The sequence below is a fragment of the Gadus morhua genome, chromosome 8 (genome assembly GCF_902167405.1).
Source record: "Gadus morhua chromosome 8, gadMor3.0, whole genome shotgun sequence".
Classification (NCBI taxonomy): domain Eukaryota; kingdom Metazoa; phylum Chordata; class Actinopteri; order Gadiformes; family Gadidae; genus Gadus; species Gadus morhua.
The window spans coordinates 7529004-7544267 of NC_044055.1; the positions used below are offsets into that span (position 1 = coordinate 7529004).

The 15264-nt window shown below is 46.6% G+C and overlaps 1 protein-coding gene across 3 annotated transcripts in view; it reads left to right on the plus strand.

The window, feature by feature from the left end:
• LOC115548179 (laminin subunit alpha-3) overlaps nt 1-15264 on the plus strand; it is a 76826-nt gene that overhangs the window by 33883 nt on the left and 27679 nt on the right. For all 3 annotated transcript variants that reach the window (XM_030362612.1, XM_030362611.1, XM_030362610.1), the window contains exons 25-35: nt 1-113; nt 600-763; nt 1420-1528; nt 1642-1739; nt 3282-3480; nt 10496-10622; nt 11413-11555; nt 12633-12748; nt 13142-13353; nt 13832-14036; nt 14578-14722. The exon at nt 1-113 is cut by the window's left edge and continues 44 nt beyond it. In XM_030362612.1, coding sequence (XP_030218472.1) covers nt 1-113; nt 600-763; nt 1420-1528; nt 1642-1739; nt 3282-3480; nt 10496-10622; nt 11413-11555; nt 12633-12748; nt 13142-13353; nt 13832-14036; nt 14578-14722 — 1631 coding nt within the window. The remainder of the gene's footprint in view (nt 114-599; nt 764-1419; nt 1529-1641; nt 1740-3281; nt 3481-10495; nt 10623-11412; nt 11556-12632; nt 12749-13141; nt 13354-13831; nt 14037-14577; nt 14723-15264) is intronic.

Sequence of the window (15264 nt, forward strand, 5' to 3'; positions counted from 1 at the left end):
TGCTGGGCTCCCAGGGCCGGCTCTCATCCCGGGGGGGCCGTCGGAGAAGGCAGGCCCGTGTCCGCCGGCTCTCCCCAGAGCACCCCCCCATGGCCACGCTCAGCGGGAGACAGGTAGCGCAGAGGGGGAGACACTCACACACACACCAACATTTACATGCAGTGAGACAGGAAAACACACAGACACACAGTTAAAGAGGTACACACACAAACACGCAAGCACGCACGCACACACAAACGCAAGCACAGACGCTCGCACGCACACTCACTCACTCGCTTACACGCCGGAACACGTACATGTAGTCAGAAAAACAAACGCACGCACACACATACACACAAACACAGACGCTCACACGAAAAGTTGATTGTTTGATTAAACTGTTGTTCAATGTGTGTTGATGTTTGATTTGTGGTGCACCGACATGGAACTGTCAGGCAGATGTGTCCCATTCCTGAAAAACAATCCACACCCTTATTTTGCAATCGGGAACACGTCTTGAACAGTTTGGTGGTCTTAGTGATGTGAAACAGTCGATGGTACACCTCATCCTGTGTGTGTGTGTGTGTGTGTGTGTGTGTGTGTGTGTCTCTCTTGTCTAGTCCACGCTGCAGCTGAACCTGCGCGTGTCCCGTCCCGGTCCGCACGCCGTGGTCCTGGAGTACGCAAGCGAGGCGGACATGGTCCAGAACGTGAACCTGGTCCTCACGGGCCACTCCAGCGATCAGATTCAGGCCCGGGCCAACATCTACAGCTGCTCCTACAGGTAGGACGGCTGGGAACGCTGTGGACCTGCTCTTGGTTTCCGCATACGTTATACATTGTTCTTATCCGATGGCTCACTTTATACTCTTACCTTTTTGTAATTAATAAGGACCGCCCTCTCATGGAGAATGTACGCTTTTATGACATAAGCGGTCTAAATATATCAGCCTTTAGCGCTGATATGAATGAATCCATACGCTTGGAACTTTTCAATTTTACATGTAACCATTAATAATTTTCATAATACCTAATAAAAATGTATGCTCATAAAAATGAGCATAAAAATTATATATATGTATTATAAGTCTCTCAGGCATCTCAGGCATGTCAACTATCTGTAGTTAATTGAGCAATGGTCTCGTAGAAACCCCATCATGTTATTTTAAATTGACCCTTAAAGTGGCAATCTTGAAGGTTCTCCTGTAAATAATCTGTTAACCATCGCAAAATGAGGAGGTAACACAATGGTGAGCCTACGGCTCTCTGATGAAATCCCTTGCATTTGCAGTATAAATAACGCTACAAACTGGGTGTCACTCTTTGTATCTCTGGGAGAATACTACTGGTTATTGCCAAAGGTGTTACCAATGGGAAGGCACCAGAAACCTTGAGATTCCAACTTGAATAAACTGGTTATTTTACTCCATACCGCCTCAGTTTCCTGTGTCGGAGCGTGGCGGTGGGCGGCAACAGCCGGGTGACGTTCCTACAACTGGAGCACCGCAACGAAATTCTCCTGCACGCCTCCTCCGCCAACTTCCTGCTGGTAGGACACCCTGCGGCTCGGATCAGCGATGGGAACGTCGTGGTTATATTCCTTCCTTCGGGGTTGATTATGTATTCGATGACGTGTTTGTGTTTCTACCTTCCTCCCTGTAGTTCAAGGTGTATGCGGTGCCCGCGGAGGACTTCTCCATGGACTACGTACAGCCCAGAGTCCTCTGTGTTTCTGTCCATGGCCGCTTCACTGACGACAGGTACGTCTGGTCTCAGTCTGACTGTAGGTCCAGTCCATGCTCCATGAATGAACCAGCCTCCATTTACCCACGTTTATACGTTAGAAATATCTAGATTGTGCAACCATTTTTTTAATTTCGATTATAGATAAAATCAATCAATCTTTCGACAATTGATTGAGTTTCCACGGCCATTATTATACGTCGTAGTTTGGTTTCTGCTCTCCGATAATAGCAAACCATACCATGTGAAGGGGGAAATCTGAAAAATAGGCGGGGTTAGGCTTGGACAGTGAGCGATTGCCTTGGAGTTGTTATTGTTGTGAAGGGTTAGCAGCAACAGCTGTGTTCCAGGTATGAGTGTGTGCATTCCTCTGGCCCACACGGGTCACTCACCTGAGGCTGTTGCATCTTGAGGTCGACCCCCCTCTCACACTCTGTCCCTCATGCTCTCTCACCCTCCCTTAAACCAGTGAAATCTCTAAATATTGACAGCCGTGAGCACAACAAACTGTCATTAGCCAACCTCATCATTTCACAGTAATACTTCAAACACATATCTAGACACTGTCCCTCCTTCCACAAATGAGTTAATCCGGGTGTTACGCTGGAATGTGCCGTTGTCGTTGCGATAGTGTGTGATATAGATTCAATTCAGATATTATCCTAAAAGTGAAACTGTGAATTGAACAAGAGAGTAGGAAGTGGAGCAGGAAAATGTGAATGAGATCATACTGATTAATCCTGAAGCATGCATGCCTGCCTGTGACGTGTGCACTCTTGTACATTCACAAAAGTCTACCATACTCAATCGGGGGTCAGGGCGGATTAGGGATATTGGCCGATTAATGCTGTACTATAGAGTAGGTCGCAACCTCCGGCCGGCACCTGACCTCCACCGCTAATGAGTCACATTGTACACATAGTACTGTAGCCAAGCTGTGCCTTCAAAGGCTGGCTTAGAGATGAACTTCGAGACGTTTCAACCTGGACCCTATTTTCCCATACTTTTGAGGCTAGGGGACGAATGCGGAAGAGAATTTCTTAAATTGGCTAATTATCAAGGGAGAATGCCGCAGCAGCAATCCACGAAATCGGGCCGATATATTATCCTTTGGGGCAATAGCATACTGCCAATGTACGTCCTTTGAAGGGGATGGGATTGTCAAAATAAGGGTCTGACATGATTGAAAGGTTTACTTCAGAAAAATATAACTTCTTGTTAACTTTCACTTGATCTGGTCTGTGTGATTTTGTCGAGTCTCGCTTAAGGAGAAATCTAGCAAGAGTTTGTAGTGCTTGACTACAGAATGTGTAGTTTAGTGTTATCACAATGATTTGGGTGGAGGAGGGCTGAGATTGCAACAACGGGATTTCACAACAGGACTTCTCCTTAAGCGAGACTTAGTCAAAGTTGACTTCAGTGTTCTCGCTCAATACTGTTCCAATCTTAAAAATAATGGCCTGCATTAGTCGCATCTAGCCAAAATAACGGGAAAACAGGATCCAAGTTATCCTTTAACTTACGCCTGCCATGTTGGATCTGTGGTTCCGTACTCACAGCCAGTACTGCCTGCCGAGCCAGTTCCCAAGGCCGGCCTCGGCGTGGGTCCTGGACGCGGCCAGGGAGGGCCGGAGGTCCCCGTCCCAGGGGGGGTCCCCCCAGCGGAGGGAGGGCGAGGACTGGAGGCTGCGGCGTCAGACCGGGCTGCTCCCCCTCACCGGACCCCCCAGCGAAGGGGTGCTGCTGAAGTCTCCACAGGTACACACCCTGGCCCTGATCAGTGGACTATCCGTCTCATAGACCATGAGCCAGGGCCCCAAATGTGGGCCATCGGTATCATCTGGGGGGACAAAGTCTTATAGTGATTTTTGGCAAGGTACACACCCCTAGTACTAGAAGAATCACGATAGCAGGGCAGGGCTGGTAGCTGAATTACTTTATTCAGCTCATGAAGTTACGAACCCCCGGAGATAAATTGCTTTTTGGAATCCGGTGTATATCTGCTTTAGGCTCATGGTAGGGATATTGTTGATATTCTATAATATAGTGCTTGGTATCGTTGGAAATGGGACCTTTTAGGCTTTCATTTAAGCCCAGTACTGGATCTGTCACACATTTTCTCACAATTTCCGCCTGGAAACTGTGAGAAAAACGAACACCAGGGACATAAAACTCAACAACTTCAATACTCAAGTCACGCTGATGATTCAGAAAATGTAAAATATACCCATACTATTTATTTGTGAGAGCCTTAAATTAGACTTCAAAATAATAAGTCTTCAAAGTAGAATGGAGCAAATTAGTCCAAAATACCCTATCATTCCAGGGCCAAATGGCCTATTTATTCATGTAAAGTTGTAATAAAAGTAATTGTTTCAATTGTGTTGTCAACATAACACTTGTAAGTGGTTTAACAAAGTGTTTCTATCAGGTATTTTGATATTCACCCACTTTCAGTTAGAATGTCAGAAAGTAGCTCATGCAGGGAATGTTGATGGATTTTGACAATTTGACAAGGTTTTCTCAGTTTTGTGAAAATATTGTTGGTTCAGTTGACTGGTTAAAACAACACTACCAACTATGCCATCTTCAATCAACTTCCAATGAGTTCCAGGGGTATTAATTGTAAGTACAAAATACCATTTCTCTTGTGCTTGTGAATTGATGGGGAATAGACAGAGGGAGATTATATCTATAGCTACCTGTAACAGTAGCTAAGGTTAGCTTGGTGTTTTTTGTAGGCTAGCTAGCTAGCAGGTTAACTGAGTAGAGGAGATTTAGATCTGGATTCAGAATGGACAGCCAGTACAAATAATCTGAAGTCTGTATCATACACCATGAAACATCAAAAGAAGGAGATGAAATCTTTGGTCTTAAAGACTCTTAAAGAAGAGTAGAGGAGGACTTCAGTTAACCCTACATTAACCATTGGGACATAGGCTGTGCCCCTGAGGACCTGGACCACGCAGGGGGACGCCAGTAGCCCTGCTGGCAGCCCTGAATAAGGAGGCTCAAAAAAAGCAGTCTGACCAAAAAGCTCCTACGAACAGGTACTGGCAACAAATGTCATAGTACCCCCGGCTAAGCGAACAGCCCATGGACCTCGGAGCCGGGCCACGCCAAAATGTCTGATCGGAGCCTTTACGGCCGACCGATGGCACCGCTGCAATGCCTCAATGACGGGACCTGGAGCTTTGACATCGACGGCGCATCAAACAGAGAGGGGCCATGGGCCCCAAAATGCTCATGGTAACAACGGCTAATCACGTTCATACCAAGTACCCCAGGGACAGCAGATGGACCTCCAGCAGGATCCTTGACTACCAGAATACCACAGTGAGTCACTATCTTACCACACAACGACCTCCAACTCTAAGTAGCCAATATACGGATGGCCAGGCCATTCGCCGTCTTAAACTGAAGCCAATGACATGACTGGAGCCGTTCCTGGCCCCACGGTTCAAATTGGCGTAAAAATAAATCTTCCGTTACAGTGGATACCATGGAACCGGTATCTATTAAACAAGGAATAGTGACTCCTCCAATCCAGGCATCAATATTTGGACAATGTGACATAAGTTTAGGAACCTTACCACCCCGTGAGCCAGTAAATGCCCCAACTGAGCTGTGGCTCGGCAGCTCAGTGGGCTTCAGTTTTCCCGGCTGCTGGGAAGAATGGGATGTGCTCACTTGACTGGGGGGCCGGCCAGAGGTGGAATTGGCACGAGGGCGAAAGGGGACTCGTTCCCCGTCACAGTCGCTGGCAAAATGACCTGGCTGGTGGCATCTTCTACCTATCAAGGAACCCAAGTGTTGGGTTCTACTAGGGAATGAGGGGTGTTTCCTACTAGGGAAGGAGGGGTGTCGCAGGGAGGCCAGCGTCTGAGTAAGCTGGTTAAGCTGTTCCTGTTGTTGCCGTAATAGCTCTTTCAACTCCCCCAACTCACCCCCAGGTGGAGGTACTGGGGAGCCTGGGCGAGGACAGCCATGCACACCATACTGTATGCCATAGGGCGTTGGAAGAGAGGAACTACGTGCCCTAGCACCCCCCGGATATCCCTCCTGTTCCCATCAAATTGCTTCCTTGCGCAGCTCCAGCAGGGTGGCCCGTGGCTCACAACGGGTTAACTGTTTCAGCTCTCTACGAAGAGCACCGTCCAAAACATGCTCAATAAATTGGTCGCGAAGAAGTACCTCGGCATTAGGTACGCCGCCACTGGGGGCACGCTGTTGGACCCGATCCATCAAAGCGACCAGGGCTAGGGAAAACTCTTGCAACGTCTCACCTTCCTGCTGCTGTCTAGAGAAAAAGGCTTGCTGCAGGGTCAAGGTATGACTGATTACAACCATACAACTCCTTTAGAATGTCCAAGACCTTAACAGGGTCTGCTTTTTCTGTGCTAGGACGATACTTAATTTCGTCCCCCGCCTCTCCTTCTAAATGATCAAAAATAGAGAAGGCCTGTTCAGCCAAAGACAGACGGTGAGCACGCATGCAAGCCTGCAACTCCTCTGTCCACTCTTTTATGTCAATGCCAGTCTTACCCTTGAACACGGGGCATTTTCTATCTCGAGGAACGTCCAATAGCCGCTCTGTGACAAGGGACGGCGTAGGCAACGGGTCTGGTGCTGCTCCATGATCAGGGGGAGGCCTCTCTTGACGAAGGCGCTCGGTATCTGCCTCTAACTGGGCAATTATGCATCGCAACTCTTGTAAGTCTTCCATGATAAGTAGTGGAATACTAGCTTATTACTGAAAATGGACAAAACCCTACCTCAGAGAGAATTTCGGGGCCCTTGGAACACAGGCTGTTGACACCACAAAGAAGAATATATACATATATAATAAATACACGCAGCAAAACAATAATTAAAAAATTTATAAATGAAAGAACTCAAGTCTCAGCCTTTAAGGAGTGCATCCTGCCAACAACGGTAAATCGTGCATGCAGGTCAAGCAGAGCCAGGGGCAGCACAACACTGCATAACCACATTAACACAAACAATAAGTATAGAGTAGCATGCAGGGAATATGAGTAGCACACCACTGCGTAGCCGAATACACACTAAACAAAGAAAACAATAAATTGTGCATGCAGGTCGTTATGTTTTGAGGCTGAATTTTGTGATACAACAGAACAGCAGCCCTTCGGTGACATCGGGGTAATTGGCTACGATCCACTTCAGAACATGGTACCGATGAATGCCTCAGCTCGGAACAGCCGGTCATGGAGAGCGAAGTCGTAGCTCATCTACGGCTAACAGCACAACCAGAGAAGAGGTAGCTTTTAGTTTACAAGCGAGCACACGTTGAAGAGAATAGTAAATTAATAGCAGCCTACCTCCAGGTGATCCTAAACCAGCACCTAACTTGCAACAAGTTTCGGATGAATGCCATGCGAAGCAGCCAACTTCCAGCCTACGGGCGAGTAATGGACGCCCCGGAAGCAAAACAATGGGCAGAACATATCCTTCCTGATGACGTCCACCGACCTTACATAAAATAAAGTCCTCCCCCATAATCCGGATGGGTCGGCCAATCATACCCCGAGAACGGCCAGAGGTATAGCTCAACCTGCCACACCTATAAAGACCTTTTCGTGTATATCAGAGCTGATATCTTACCCAACAAAACAGTTGTACAGGTCACTTCTTTGGTCACAAAGCTATCATCATTCATGCTATCTGGTGGAGTTACAAACCTGCGGGATTCAACAAAGAAGAAAATTCGAAGGACGCTTGAAAATGTGCTGGGAAATTCTGTTGATATATTTCCAGATGACAAAGCAAAATTGCTGATGGTTCCTCTAACTGTTTCAAGAGGGATGTTGTCTCGGAAAATGTAAATCTGCTGAGGGAACTCAAAGTTTGGAGGGCCAATGTCAACAAGATCATAGACATCATCACATATCAGATCAATCGTTAAACAGGAGATGACTGTGACCCCCTTGCCGTTCCACCCATCTGATGTGAAAGATAGTGGTTATATCACCTTACCAGATCAACTAGAACAGCTTCTCATTGACTGCACACTGGAAATCCTGACACCAAAACTCAAACACAGAAGATCACGACTTTGGTTTAATCATTTACTCAGGACATAATATGCGCTGTCACAGTTGGTCAACTCAAAACAACAAAGCACATTCTACTCATGTATCCTGTAAAAACACTGACGGGTAATACTGTGCTCATACAAACACTGAAAAATCAGAAAGATGGAGTGGGAGGATCATATCATTCTTGTAGGATGTGAAAGACATGACCAGTGACCTGAAACAAGAAAAGATGACCAATCTGCTGCAAAGTCCACTCTCAGCTGAGCTGATAACCCTGTGGACAGACTTTCTAGAACAACTCCGTCACAACAATGGAGAGCTCTTTGCATTCTGGATGTCATACATTGACATGGTAGAAGATGTAGTACTTGGCCTTCTGCGTGCGTCTCGTGAGGGGGTCTGGGAGTTGCACCTCCACGCTATAAGATCCATGATCCCATGGTGCTTTGCCTACGATAAGATGAATTATGCCAGGTACATTTCTTATGTATTTCTGTATGTTTGTATTAACTACAATCGATTCAATTTGTAAAGATTGCTAGCCAAAATATTAAAATCAATCTCTCTCTCATCTCTCAGGTACCTGTCCCCTTACTTTGCTCAGATGAGTAAAAATAATATATGTTGTGTTCGACACATACAAGCAGAAAGCAATCAAGAATAGTGAAAGATCTCTACGGGGTGAGGATATTGGTCATGAGTTGCAGGATATCACAAGCACATAGATGGTGAGGCAGTGGAGGCGCTTCCTGACCACAGTTTATAACAAAACTAGTCTCATTAGCTTCATAGTGAATGAATGGAGGAAGCCAGAATACAGAGAAAAGCCACAGTAGAACATTCTATATGCAACTGTGATTGACAAATGTTACAACGTCAACAAGAAGAAGCAGATGGACGACTACTTCTCCATGCCGCCCATGCCGCAAGAGAGGGATACCAATCTATACTTATCTGTTCAAGACCAAGATGCCTTTATCATGTCTTTAGCATTCTGTGACATGATTGAGGCCCCGTTGTTCCTGAAGTGTGGCTCAAGAACCCATACAAGGCTGGTAGTTATCAGGAAGGTTGCAGCCACTGTTGGCATTGACACTTGTAGGGCTCTCATTGGTTTGCACGCCTGAATAGGGTGTGATACTGTAAGCGATTTTGCAGGCAAAGGGAAGACAAGGGCACTTACACTCCTGATGAAAAACAAAGAAACAAAAGACACATTCTTGAAGTTGGGCCAGGAATGGCAAGCTAACTACCAGGCTGGTATTTGGAGAAGATGTTTAGAAAAGGACCCACAATTGCCTTACCCTGTTGGCAGAGGATGGAAGATGGAGACATAGGAGGAAGGTGAACAGTTGGTGCTGCAATGGATGGAAGGCCAACCAGCACCTGAAGCTGTCCTGGATCTACTCGCCTGCAACAGCAAAATAATTTTTTCACTCCCACGATGTATGTCCTGTGTGTCTTGCAAATGGCCTCAGGTGCACAGACATGTGTAAACTGAGAGAGTGTGAAAACCAGGCAACCCGTGTAGAAAGTTCAGATGAAGACGAGGACGACATGGAAAATAATGTTGATTAGATAATAAAATAATGGATAACAACATACAAACCAGTCTCTGATATATACACTTTACAACCTGTTTCTTTATTGACTTTTACAACTAATAGGGCTCCATCCTATTTGTCCATTCTATTCACTCTATTCTATCTTGAAGACTTGTGCTGGCTGCACAAGTCTAATTTAAGGCTCACAATCACCCCTCCCAAATAAATAGTATGGGTATATTATACATTTTCTGAATCATCAAAGTGCCTCGAGTATTGAAGTTGTTGAGTTTTGTGTCCCTGATCATGTTCCTTCATGCCCCTGGCATGAAAGAAAGCATACAGTTAAGGCGGAAATTACGAGAAAATGTGTGTTATTTCTGGTTTAAAGAAGTCATGTGACCTCTGTGTTTATCAGACAGATTCAGTACTGGGCTTAAATGAAAGCCTAAAAGGTCCCCTTTCCAACGATACCAAGCACCATATTATGGAATATTGTCAATTCCCTACCATGAGCCTAAACCAGATATATACCAGATTTCCAAAAACTGAATTTATTTTAGGGTGTTAGAAACTACATGAGCTGAAAAAGGTGATTTTGCTACCATCCCTGCACTGCTATCGTGATTTTTCTAGTACTAGGGGTGTATACCTTGCCAAAAAACAATGATAGCATTTGTCCCCCCGATGATACCAATCAACCCCCCTGGCTCATGGACTATCAATGCTTATCACTGTAATTATTAAAGATAGGGTAGGCAATTTCGAGAAACCAGCCAGATTAAGCTGGATTTTGAAAGCATCCATCCAGCCAGGCCACGCCCTTAAAAAGCCACTCACCCAAAACAAATGCATAGCTCTAGCTTTAGCAATAGGCTTGGTCTGGCTAGCCCTGTTGATCCACAGTGTGTGCAGGAGCTGACTGGGTAGGAAGGCTGACAGACTGGCTTATTACAGGCCTGCAACAGCCAGACATATTTATTTTGTCAGCAAGTTCGATTTTTTTATTCCCTGTCAGAATTTCAAGTAAATTTAAACAATAAGGACAGAAAAAGCTTATAAAATGAATTGCTCCCCTTAAACCTAATTAACGTCCAGTCCACCAAGCACTCCTTGGTCCTCCTGTTATTTGTTAACGTCACGATAACGATCCCCCCCCCTCTGTCCCAGACGGAGATCAGCTTCCGCCCCAGGGTGCCAGTGCCGGGCCGATACGTGGTGGTTCTCCACTACCGCCAGCCGGAGCACCCGTCCTTCCCCGTGGGGGTCCTTGTGGAGGCGGGACGCGCCTGGAACGGTGAGAGATGACCGACCCCTCGTTTGGGAGTTGATCACATTAAAAACGTCTCCCGTCAGGAACTATTCCCAATCGGGAGTAGGTCGATAGGAGACGTTTCAATGTGTCTGTCTGGTGAGCTCTGTGATGTTGGCTGTGTGGCCTCTTCCTCCTGCTTCACCGGTAAGGCCATAATTCTCCCCTGAGCGCAGATTAAACCCTTTACGTTCCTGTCCCATGACTCAAGATGATCAAAGGGTTCGCACACTCTTCCTTTTATGTAATGAATGCAGGGAGGAGTGGTTGGGATTAGAGCTCCTCTCAACTTGCTACTGCTCTCACTCTTCTCTTTTACTGCATGTCCTCTCTTTCTCTCTTCTCTATTGCTATATCTCCTCTCTCTCTTCTCTATTGCTGTATCCCTTCACTCTCTCTCTTCTCTGTTACTGTATGCTCTCTTCTCTATCACTATATGTCCTCTCTCTTCTCTATGCTGTATGTCCTCACTCCCTTATCTATATTGCTATATGTCCTCTCTCTCTCTTCTCTATTGCTGTATGTCCTCTCTCTCTCTTCTCTATTGCTGTATGTCCTCTCTCTCTCTTCTCTATTGCTGTATGTCCTCTCTCTCTCTTCCCTATTGCTGTATGTCCTCTCTCTCTCTTCTCTATTGCTGTATGTCCTCTCTCTCTCTTCTCTATTACTGTATGTCCTCTCTCTCTCTTCTCTATTGCTGTATGTCCTCTCTCTCTCTTCTCTATTGCTGTATGTCCTCTCTCTGCTATATTGCTATATATTCTCTCTCGCCCAGGCTCGGTGGATGCGTCCTTCTGCCCCAGCGTGTCAGGCTGCAGGGAGGTGGTGGTCGCAAGCAACCGCATCGCCCTGGAGTTTGAGGGGGGGCGAGAGCCCACCATCACAGTCAAGATCCCCCCCGGAAAGACCCTCACTCTGGTCAGTTCCGGTTCAACGTAGAGCATAACGACAGCACCAATCATCCTTACCCTCCTTACACCGTTGAACAATCAGCTCTCTTCACAGCGTCAGAGCAGGGTAAACACAGGTGCAGCTGCTAGTCGGATTAGTTATGAGTGTTTTCCAAACAAAGCTAGCAACACAGACACACACGCACGCATACACACACACACGCACACACACACACACACACACACACACACACACACACACACACACACACACACACACACACAGACACACACACACACCTACACACACAAACAGAGATGCCCGCACGCACATGCACACACACACACACACACACACACACACACACACACACATACACACACACACACACACACACACACACACACACACACACACACACACACACACACACACACACACACCTACACACACAAACACAGATGCCCGCACGCACATGCACACACACACACACACACACACACACACACACACACACACACACACACACACACACACACACACACACACACACACACACACACACACACACACACACGCGCATACACACACAAACACACACATAAACCCAGCTGCAGCACTAAGGCTTGCATCAATAGAACAGGGACATCTTTTCATGTTGTAACACATTTTATAGACTTCAATTGGACCAATGTGTAAATTATCCCCTTGGAAGTTACATTTTATCTTTATGTTCACAGTTCACATTGAACATAAAGACCACAAGTGTGGTCTTGCCCAGTTTTGTAGGTTGAAACTGTTTCTTTCTGTGTGCTGTTATAGCATGAGTGGTCTTTTTTCTACATGGCCGCCTCAGACACACACAAGCACACACGCATGCACTCTCTCTCAATCACTGTTTCCTTAGTTTTACCCTGAAACTAAACCAAACAAGATATGTTATCATATATCATAAAATCACATTTTTATAATTTATATTTTTTGAGTGTCTCAGCTCCAATATACGGGGACGCGCGTCCAATTTCTTGTACTACCATTCAAAGAGATATTTTTTACCAGTGTTTTGCTGTGATATTTATGTGCTAGCTCTGTGGTCTGCTCCAGGACTACGTCTTGGTGGTGGCTGATGACAGCTACAGCCCAGACCTCTTGAGAGAGAAGCCGCTCAACAAGTCTGCAGAGTTCATCACACGCTGTCGAGGCGAGGGATTCCATATTGAGTAGGTTTCCCTCCTTTTTGACCAATGTGCATGTCACATCATGAATTCTGAAATATATCAATGTAATATGATAATAAATGTTACACAATGTTTGCCTCATAGCATAATTGCCATATAACGAAATTGAGATGTATGCCTAACTCTACTTGTTCACACATCTGGTTGAATTTACTGTTATAATTTCAATAAAAAATCCCAAACCTTAAAATACATAGACCATTATTCTATGAGGCAAACGATAACGTAATGCTAATGTTGTAAGAATCTCGTTACCTCAGAAAAAGGTAAGGAATGCAACCACAAACTTAATCCTAAACACAGCTGACCTGTTTTGTGAGTAGCGCCCTCTTGCTGTGAGTGTCGTGTAGTGAACCGTTTCCCTTGTTTCTCTAGCCCCAGAACGTCCTCAGAGTTCTGCAGAAGCTCCGCCCACTCTCTGGTTGCAGCCTATAACGATGGAGCCCTCCCCTGCGACTGTGACGAATCGGGTACCACACTGCCGGCCTGCGATCCGGACGGAGGACAGTGTACATGCAGGCCTAACGTGATTGGCCGACGGTGCAGCAAGTGCGCCACGGGATACTACGGCTTCCCTTACTGCAGACGTAAGTGGACACGGAACACAAGCAAATCCCCCTGGCTGGTCTGAGATCAGAATAGAGGCGACATAAAGCACTGAACCCTCATTCACAATCGCCTATTAACTCTAAGACACATCACACATGTTACTACTCCTGATAACCTAAGTGTAGAGGAAGTAATCAATTAGAGGTCAACTGACAATTAACTGGGATACCCTTCTAGGATGGCTTCTAGTTCAAAGGAGGCTGGGAAGCACTGGGCAGACACAATGGCAAATTAATAATTTGTGCTCATTTTTCGAATATAAATTGAAATAATACACTAATTAAGGATACAAAGACACAACAGAAGGATCCGTCCAATCCATTTCCCCTCTCCTTCTATTGAACGACACGTGTGTCTGTGTGCATGTGTGTGTGCTTGTGTGTCTGTGTGCATGTGTGTGTGCTTGTGCCTGTGTGTGTGTCTGTGTGTGTGTGTGTCTGCGTGTTGTGTCCTCAGCGTGCGGGTGCGGGCGCCGCCTGTGCGACGAGGTGACGGGCCGCTGCATCTGCCCGCCCCAGACGGTGAAGCCGTCCTGCGACGTGTGCGACAGCCAGACCTTCAGCTTCCACCCGCTGCTGGGCTGCGAGGGCTGCGACTGCTCCCCCACCGGCGTCCGGCCCTCCGGGGGCCTCGAGTGCGACAACGTCACCGGACAGTGCCCGTGGGTGGAGCAGGCGTGCGCCGATGAATCACGTGGAGTTAAAAGACAGGGCTTTAGGTTCAGGGATGAACGGTTAAAGTCACCGTCGAGTTGTGTACGGCGTTAGATTGGTTTGGTAACCGGAAGGTTGTTAGTTCGATCCCTGGCTCCTCCTAGCTCGAGTGTCGAGGTGTCCCTGAGCAAGAAACCTCACCCTGACCTCTGGCTGTCGCCTTGCGTGGTTGAATCCACCGTCGATGTGTGAATGAATGGTCGTAATGCGCTTAAAGCGTCAGCAACCACTTGACATTGGATACGGTGAATGAGTGACAGACAATGGTTGATCCATTGATGCTGCGGCCATGCAGAGCAAAGCTTATATGCGACTACGTCCCAAAAGCCAGAGGCACGAAACAGCAATCACAGTTTATATTGAGGCCTGGGCAGTTTGACGTATATTATGACACCCTCACCATAAAACCATAAAAACGATGTAAAACCAAGTGAAAACTCCTCGCCCTCCATGACATGTTAACACTCAATTGTTCGTTTTTTTTTGCAGTTGCAAGCCGAGGATCGGAGGTCGGCAGTGCAACCGTTGTGCCGCCGGTTACCATGGCTACCCGGACTGCAGGCCATGTGACTGCAACCAGAGCGGCGTCACGCCGGATGTCTGCCACCCAGACACGGGGAGGTGTCTCTGTAAGGTAGGAAGGGCTGCACATAGTGTGGTAGCGGGTTGATATTTACCATAGATTAGATTTACTCTAAAGGTTAACACGTAGCATGGTGATCGGGCGGCTGATATAAGAGATAGGGCAATTCGCTGAATAGAGGTTAAGAGTGTGCACACCGAAGTGAGATGGCGCTATGGATTATGCTATGCATCATGGGTAGGCAGTAGCTCAGGAGGTGGAGCGTGTTGACTTGTATCTGAAAGGTTGCTGCTAGTTGGATCCCAGGAACTTCTTGGCTCCAGCGTAGGAGTGTAGTGGTATCCCTGAGCAGGCACCTAACCCTGAATGTGTGGGCTGTTAGTCGCTTTTGATAAAAGCGTCTGCTAAATGTAAATTTAAATTGGTAAAACAAGCCGTACCACGAGACTATCTTAATATGAATCACACAAAACAGATGAGTCCGTTGCTCTAATCTGTACCCGGTCAATCTGCTTTACCAACCAAAGTGTAGACTAAGCCAAAGACAGTTTGTCCTCAAATGCACCACGGTTGCTGGATTTTCCAACCCACTC